The 9,100-nt window shown below is 45.2% G+C and overlaps 1 protein-coding gene across 1 annotated transcript; it reads left to right on the top strand.

Annotated features, from left to right (window-relative positions):
- Window positions 1–2,459: 2,459 nt before the first annotated feature.
- Window positions 2,460–7,492, top strand: LOC105665966 (peptidyl-prolyl cis-trans isomerase G-like). The gene is made up of 2 exons (XM_012310799.3): window positions 2,460–5,977; window positions 6,448–7,492. Exons 1-2 carry the CDS (start codon window positions 5,834–5,836, stop codon window positions 6,961–6,963), a joined length of 660 nt encoding a protein of 219 aa, XP_012166189.1. The 5' UTR covers window positions 2,460–5,833; the 3' UTR covers window positions 6,964–7,492.
- Window positions 7,493–9,100: the final 1,608 nt, after the last annotated feature.

Consider the following 9,100-nt stretch of genomic DNA (forward strand, 5'->3'; position numbering starts at 1 on the left):
TTACAGCCGCCAGGCATTACGTTGATGCACTATTTATAAACACATGACATCGGGGCGAGTGGTTGGTGCGGGTGGGCCGAGCAGTTTCGTATTCTCGCCTCTTCTCGTCCACCTGCTCGCGTGTACGACGACCGACAGTAGCCTCTTACGTACATATTCTCTTCCGTGCTCGTCTGATTCCATATTTTCCTTTTCCCCTGTCCGTCTTATTACATTCCCGACACTGGTGTCTGCTTCCTTCCGACGCGAACTTCTCTCGTTTTCGCCGATACGAATATTTCGAGTGTTTCCTCGGCGTTTCGCTTCGTTTAGAAACGTTCGATCCTCGTCCGTTTCTTATCTCAATTGAACGCGTTGCGATGAATGTAAGGAAACATATATCTGTCGTATTTACGAGGAAAGAGAATAATTCATTTTTAATTGCTATAATAATAAGAGCAGGTGTCGCGATTAGTCGAATTTCGTGTCTATCCTAACATTAATAGAGGGACTGTATCTTTCATCTTTGATACATTGGTTTTCACATTTAACTATGTTATATGGTATTAAAGGAATAAATTAAACGGAGAAGACATGAAAGAGAATACACTCGAGAATTGTAATTGTAAAACCAATATCGAAAAGTTGAGAAATCAAGAAAGAAAGAGGAATAAATTCTGGAACTTGCAAAACTACGTCAACATCGTTACGGAACAGACGAGACTGTCCTTCGGCTAATTATCGTATACCTTCTGTACCTTTTTAATGGATTTCGTTCCAATTAGGGTGGTCCAAGAGTAAGGGAGGACAAGAAAGAAAGAAAGAGAGAGAGAGAGAGAGAGACTGGGATGGAGGACATTAACGCGATCCTTTATCGGCCCACTTTTGCGTCGGAGCTTAGCCCTTCGATACGCAAAAATTATCGCCGGTCGTGGCCGTAATTATCTCGAGGCTACCGCGATACGGTGCCCACACCGTGTAGATCATATTTCTTGTCGGCTTCTGCCTTTCTTCGTATATGTATATACTCGCCGCTCGCGAACGAGTGAGACGTTCCAGAGCCGAGTGCATTAATCTCCGGCGACGGTTGCGTTAATGTAATCGTTTAATAAGTCCGGTTTATTAACTGCGCCCGCTCTCATCGGCATTAATTCACCCTTTGCCGCGAACCTCGTGCACCGAAAATCTGTCTGGTCTGCACGGACGACGAGAAAGAGACAAAGAGGGAATGAGGGAGAACGAGTGAATAGGGAGGATCGCGCGAGCTGTCCCTTTGCTCGCGTGCATCGTCCCACGTGTGTACCGTTCCAGACTCAAAGGCTGCCGTGATCAAAGGACGCGGGAGATTCGAGGAACCGCGAAACAGGTTTAACGCGAGCAAACTGTTTCGCTCGGAGGGAGGAACATTCGACTTCGAAGCTTCGATCGACCTTCCTTGCCAGATTTTGTGAAATAGATTCGATGGGAAATTTCATGAAATACGGTATTGTAGATACGAGGAAGAAGGAGAGAGATAGATAAATGAACGAAGAAAAGGAAAATTCCTTCCGAAGCCAGGTACTAGTTTACTTGGATGATTCACGAGGAAGGCTCGTGTTTGACTATTAGATGGGCAGTGCCGGGTCAAAGGTTCACTGATAGCACTCTTGCACGAATAGTAGCTAGATAATTTAAACTTTACAGCTTTGATCGATTTTACGACTACGCAATATCGGTTCCAGCTATAGGAAACGCTTTCGATGACGAGTATGGGAGAACTGTTGTAGAAGAATCGATAACCGTATTTCGCATTGTAACGAGCTCCATTTTCCGCGTAATTGATGTCCAGCCGACAGGGTGAAACGAGCGCAGGAAAAACGGAGCGACAGTACGCTGCCGTGGAATTCCACAAGGTGAAAACGATCGTACGACGATCGACGAAAGAAAAACCAGAGCCACTGGATCCGGCCTTGGTCGCTGGCAATCAATTCGTCTGGTTGCGCGGCCTACCGCGAATAATTTCCTTCGGCACGCCGTGTCTCGGTGCCGTTCCCAACCTTCTAATGAATACAAAACGCGGCGATTTATCTCGGCTCATTCGCGGAATATTAATTATTAATTGCGCCACGAATATTTATAAGCTGATATACGAGCGCGCACCGGCCGATCGATAATTTCTGTCGTGCGGTACCTAACGATCCTGCGATAATATAAGCAAAATGGCGAACGACGCGGGGCAAAAACGCAGCGATAATGGACAGCAAGGCGACACAGGCTCGCCTCGATGCAATCGAGTATGCAAAACGGACAGTTTTCTGTTACGGGTTACGCGACTCCCGGCCACCGTTTGGCGATCGGAAAGGCCGTTAATCAGCCAATTGCAATCATCGCGCGGCACAGGTACAATGCCGTTGATTGGTCGATCGACCAGCAGCCGTCTGTTCGCGTGTCGCCCCTGTACACGCGACAGCCAGTATCCGCTTTTAAATAGAGGCTAAGCCTCCCGGCTGAATATCATCGATACGCGACGGGGGCACCGTCAACTCGTTCGCCGAGAAACAGTTTACTCTCTACTTACTTGCATATGTGGGCAAAGTAGAAAACGCGTTGACTACGAGACACGTAACGTCGATGCATACTCTACGTGGTGTAAGAAAGACAGAGAGTACGATTCCTGTGATACGACTGGAATTAAATAAGTCGCTGTAAAATGGCAATCAGCAGCTAGAAAAGAGGCTACGGTGCAGATGCAAAGATCTTCGTTTCCTTTTATCGAGGCACGGAACAAATAAACGTGGTATTTGAAAATTGGATGTATTACAGCGCTCGTAACAGCCTACCCATATATAGGTCAGTGCAATTTCCATGATTTTCTTAAATGTACGAAGACGAAGTATGATCGCATCTTGAACTGGAATCGTCTTAAAATTCTTATGCGATACTTTTTATCACATTTATAACAGATTTCGAAAAATACAATCGTCCACTTGTTGTGATCACCGCGTATCGTCATCGACTGTAAACGGTCATAAAATGTTGGGCGTTGAATTATTTTAGAAGCACGAAATATTAGGATGAAAATGTATCGATCGATTACACGAAGTTGCGCAAGTCGCGTAGGTGTAAAAATAGCATAGTAGACAATCGTCAGGGTCAGTTGACCGCGTGTCCATCCAAACGGACATCCTGCGGCGAAGGGTGACGGCTCCTGCATACAGAGACTACGCTCGAACAGCGGCATTTGCTACGATCGTATCGAGGCCACGAGATTCTCTTTTCTGGCCGCTCGTGACCCGGAGAACTCTCGTGGAAGAGGAGAATACCGCGCGGTAATTACGTTGACGCGTGACATTTGTTACACCAGCGTCGCCATTGACTTGATTCGCGTCTTGAAAACAGGTGCACGGTGGGCATAAAACCGGTGGAACACGAGAATTCGCGAGCAGATCGAACACTGTGTACCATAATACCGTACAACAAAATTCTCCACGCGAAGAGGATCCAGTTTTTGTCAGACGCTCCGGTACATGACGCCTCGATGAAGCAATATCTCGCGGCTGCCTGGAATAATGTCCCGTGATGACGGTTTTATCGGTCACGGAATGCGGCTGTGCACGTCGTATCGGCTCCAGGTAACAACAAATAGTCCTGCTACACGGAGATATCAATAAATGCTGGCGTTTCTATTCGTCGAAATAGGATTGTCGCTTGACTAGCTGGCCGCTTGGATGATGCATGGTTGCAATGGAACGCGGTATAAATTTCCCTTCCGCGTCGCTCGTAAATATACGGCGCGTGAATTACCGTTTCGTAGGGTTCGTTCAAAAGAAGCTGTCTGTGTAGTGGAAGAAAGGGAAGAAAAGAAGACGAGAAAGAAAAAGGAAGAGAGAAAGGTAAAAGGAGAAGAAAGGAGGAATGGTGGCGAGGATGAAATCAGCGCGATGAACGTCGGTGAATCGGAAGAAAAGGGGACGAAAGTGGCGGCGATTACCGAAGCATGCGCTCCGGCTGACGACGATAAAGGAGCGTAAACGCGACGTTCAGCCCGTGGCACCGGCGCGTTCCTCTTGTCTAAGCGCGACGTTGATAAATAATCATTGGTGTATAGACGCGAGCATCTACATGCAGGTGTGCAGGTCCGGGGCGAATGCGCGGCGACGCGACGCGCGACACCTGGTGCTGATTAACGAATCGGGGAATCGGTTCTGGTCAGGTAGAAGGCTAAATGGTTGGCTAAATTGCCGCGTTATTCTTGTAAACCGCGGCGTTCCCGACTATCCAATTACTGGACGAGGTGGCAAGATGTCCCGAGCTGGATACACGCGTTCCAGCCACGAACTCGGAATCGCGGCTTTTTTAACGCTGCCGACACCATTAAGGGCGGCTAATGAGCTCGGGGGAAAAAATTAATCGGCAAATTTGGCGTGGCACCGAGCCGGCTGCAAACTGCCTTCGTTACCATCCGGATCACCGAATTTAACAACTAACGTGTACCGCGATGAGGCCTTAAAGATCGTTCCGCTCGCGTCTCTCTCTCTCACTCCCCCTCTCTCTCTCTCTTTCTTTCTCTTCAGGAGAAGACCTCGTTGTTATTAATCGATCACGAAAGTGAATGCCCGTCGGAGACGCGAACTGGGTGAGAAACTCGAAAATCGATCGATTAGTGAAAATTACCTCGAGCTGGGTGCTTATGTTCGATGCTCAAAGGCGTGAAACGGTCATTTGTATTCAGTGAAATGCTCGTATTTCGAATTACCTACTTGCAATAACGAAACCGATAGCGGTGTTGACATAGTTAGGTCTCGGATGAACATTTGACGTTATATTTTACCTCTTCCTGCGTCGTTGATAAATTTCTAATAAGAAACCTTGGGATCAATAGTTAGAAAGCGCGACCGCTAATCGACGAAAAGGAAGTGCAATGATTAAGTAACGTGACATTAGAACAAAACGAATCTGAAACGGAATTCTTATACTTTGAGATAAAGCGCAATCGAGTCAGATACGAGATAGACTCGACTACTTTAAATTATTATCATTCCCGTTATATTGTGGCCATAATGTATGCTCGAATCAATTTTTCAATTAATTAATCGACACGTCATTCCTGGTGGAATCTAACGTAAAACGAAACTGGAATCTAACGAAACATCCAAAGATATGCTTGAAATGGAAGCAATGGAAGCAAAGAATCTACAGAAAAGAGACACCTATCAAGAGATACTAAGAGAGGAATTATCCAAAGAACAGCGAGACTTCGGACTGTTTAACGTTAGCGAAGGCGTTCGTTTGACAGGCCGCTATCTTTATGATTTCATTTCTCTTTCCTTATTATTTCAGCCATGTAATTCGATTTAACAGCGGTATACTTCGAAAATCCTTGTATCCCGGTCATCCTGTAGACGAGATAAGCCGGCGATAAGCTAATCTTCCTACTCGTCCAGCCACAAACCAGCACGGAACAAGTTCTCTTTTTTTACAAAAATTATATAAATGCCATTTTCTGGCAAGTGTGACAATTTTTCGTTACATCGTATGACGTTAGTGGCGAGTGCGATCGTTTTCGAGCGAGAAGCGTGGCGTCTCCTGACAAAATCGAAACGCGGATACCAGAATAAACAGTGTCGTCAATTAGTTCCCGGATCACCTCCGAGACGCAAATCGATTCAGGGTCACGATGATTTTGGCATAACTTCTTCAAATTTTCTCGTGATATTAAAATCCTAGTTCAAGAACACTAATAGAGCGATTGTTAAAATCCCACGTGAAGATCAAATCCAAATTATTAGTTTTGAGACTAGAGGTTCCTTCAGAGCTGACCCGAGGGTCAATGCGTTGAAGATTCGTTCGGGTAAACGAAGGAAACAATTGGAAAATGGGGAAACAGGCACCGAAAATGTCGGCCAGGGTGGTTAATGCCATTAGAAATCTACGAGAGGCTCACGGCTCCACGTCGAAGGAGATCATGAATTACATCATGTCACAGTGCAACGTCCCCGAGATGACCGTGCAGAGACAGGTATTTTTGAAAAATATACGTTTCTTTAGATGCCATACATTGTAAACTCATTGGTCATCATGCTGGTCACCGACGACTAGTATTACTAATATTTTTAGAAGGATTAAAATAAGAGTAATATACATCATCGAGTAAAAATAGCATTTATTTCCTATCACTGTGATAAATGTAAATCAAACAACATTGATAATGATATGCCTGCAGGTGTTTATGCTAATTCGTATTTTTATGAATGTTAAAGGTCATATCTATGGTAATGAGTACTTCCGTATCTTTCCGCATATCACACACATGCACTTTGCTCATGTTTACTCAATTCGATTCTCCGCAGACCAATAATAATGAAAATTTCATCATAATCTTACTTGGCAGTCAATGTCTCCAGAAATCTGAAACTACTAAACAAAACCAGACTCTATCACCTTACTGTAAATAATGTATGTTGCTAACAAGATGGAATCATTTGCCAGATGCAAGCAGCGTTAAAACGTGGGTTGGATTGCGGTATCCTGAAGAAGACGCAGGGCCACTACTTCTTGAACACGGAAGTCGAGCCGCAGCTCACGTCGAACCTGACGCCAACCGAAAGGTACAGAAGACGAAGAAGCAGACGACGACGAAGCAGCAGACGACGACGTAGTAGACGCCGAGGACGTCGACGTAGCAGAGGCAGGCGTAGGAGAAGTCGTCGTAGTCGTCGTCGCTCAAGACGAAGAAGACGTGGCGCTACTATGAGAGCCAGGCGAATTGGGTGCACCAGATGCAGGTGTACCAAGAGAACCAGGAACGTGGACGTTCTGAGTAACAATCCAGTGGTGCAACAAGAGCCAGATAACGTGTGTACGTGCGAGAAGGAGAGTAACGAGGAGAACCGAAGCAGACAGAGCAGAAGTCGTGATCATAGTCTGAGTCGTAGTCGATCATCGGCAAACAGCGATCGAGATGGCGCCATAACCGATCGACGACCGATCCATGATCAAGATTAATCGATCAGGAAAGTCAGTTCGTACACTACGTGCGTGTGTGCATCGTTAACGGTGACAATCTCTCGGCGCGTTGTCAGACAACGCTCGGCTTGTCGATCGACATCCCCGTGATGATCGACGCCGAATGGAACCGCTCGCGTCTCGGAGCGTCACCTGTCGTTCATCACCTCTGTCTAAATCGTGTAGCTTACTGATCGTATTACTAGATCTATTGCTCGTGTCAATCATTCTATCAAGTAATAAATGTACTTTGATTCAGTTTCGTCGTGTAACATTCGAACGAATAAATAGGCACTATGTATCAATAGATATAGTTTTATTGCTCTATCTTTAGGCAGTGAAAGTTCGTTTATCCGAATTTGCTAGGGATGAACAATAAGTACATGACAATTGGATAATACAAGATTATACAACGCAGGTTTGCGTTCAGATACGAGGATTGTATATTGATAGTATGTATAATCTTTTACAGCTTTGTTAGTGAAAATATCACAAAACCCTTCCTGGATCCTCTGAGTATTCATTTAAATAAAATTCCGATAAATACGGCTCTCCTAAATAGAATTCTATTTTACATTAAGACTCGAATATACGGCTGTTCCGAATTTGAATTCACAAGAATCGCAAATGAATCACATCGTCGACGGTTTCTCTCCTCGACTCTTCAACATACAACTTTTCACGACGTCTGGCGAACCCCGGCTGGGGTTCCAGGCGAGAACGGAGGTCGGGGCCTTGGCCGAGGTAGCCTGAATAAAACCAACGGCCATAACTCTTCCAGCGGTGGGGTCAAGGTGGGTTAGAAAGGATCGAGAAGTGATTAGTGGTATTTACCGGTCCCCACTGAGAGAGAGCCTGCCGATTCCTGGTACCGCTCGGACGTCCCGCGGGGACCCGCGTACGCGTCACAATACCGCGATCTAACTGCTCCCTATTCTCCAGCAGGACTCTCACGGAGGTCGATGTGACACTACCGGTCAATTCATCGGACGATATTAATGTGCTTCTAACGGTGAGTATCGGTATTGTACGAAAGAGTTTTCTCTCCACGTCCGCGGAGTACACCGTTCGCTTTCCCGAAACTTCTTCGGAGGTCCATCTCCGGTAGCTCGATGAAAAGGATTCATATCGAAGGATTTACGCGAGGTTATCTCGATCTCCGTCGATTTGTTTATCGACACGACGGAACCTACTTTTGCGTTTCTCCGCTATTTTCTGTTTCAAATATGCTACTCTTTGAATGCGACCAGACAGCCACAGTAACATGCTATACAAAAAGTTGAGGTGAAGAAAATACGAAATTATTAAGATCAATTGAACCGTTCACAAGCCAAGTATGGAAAAGTAAAAATATAATACAAACACTATTTTTTTAAGCTTACGTTAGAATTTACTATTGCTCGCCTTCTTGCGATAAATGAACTTATCGAGAATTGAACGTTAGTCGTATGCTTACGAAATTAAGGAATAAAAAGAAAAAAAGTGGAGTTGCTCGATTCGACCTGAGAGACTCGATTAATGCAAATAAATAGAGACAATAAAGTTTCGAATATAAAGTTTCCACGAAAGAGATAAATCTCTCTGTCGCGATTGAAATCGCAAACAAGCAAGGAAGCTGAGAAATGAGATCGTCCTCAAGTTTCACGAGATGATTACCTGTGTCCAGGAAACAACGGTTCATAAAACGGACAGTAGTTCGCTGACTCATTTTCTCGCTCATTTTCGTTCTCTTATTTCGTGTCCACGGATAACGTAGGACGAACGAGGTCGCGGCTGCTTTAAATCGGCTCTGGCAGCCGGTAGTTTCGGGGCTCAACATGCGACCCATTGTGCGCGATAACGAGTAAGCGCCCGCGCATTATAATCGCTCGCTGTGTGTAGCGAGCTTAACGTAGCTTATTATTTCGTAAGAGCTACAAGAGCAACAGCACATCGTACTGGCCTATTCTATTCTCTTAATGAACGGATCGAACCTATGGGAGGTCGATACATTGGCATCCTGAGATTACGAGCTTGAAAAACGTGAGTCTGTGGATCTTCAATAATAGGTGTCGTTATAGCAGATTCTTTGAGATCTTTGAGAAAGCCAGATCAGATTTGAAATTGCCTGTTTCAAATTACGAGAAGAAGCTATAAT

Source organism: Bombus terrestris, chromosome 7 (assembly GCF_910591885.1).
Source record: "Bombus terrestris chromosome 7, iyBomTerr1.2, whole genome shotgun sequence".
Lineage (NCBI taxonomy): Eukaryota > Metazoa > Arthropoda > Insecta > Hymenoptera > Apidae > Bombus > Bombus terrestris.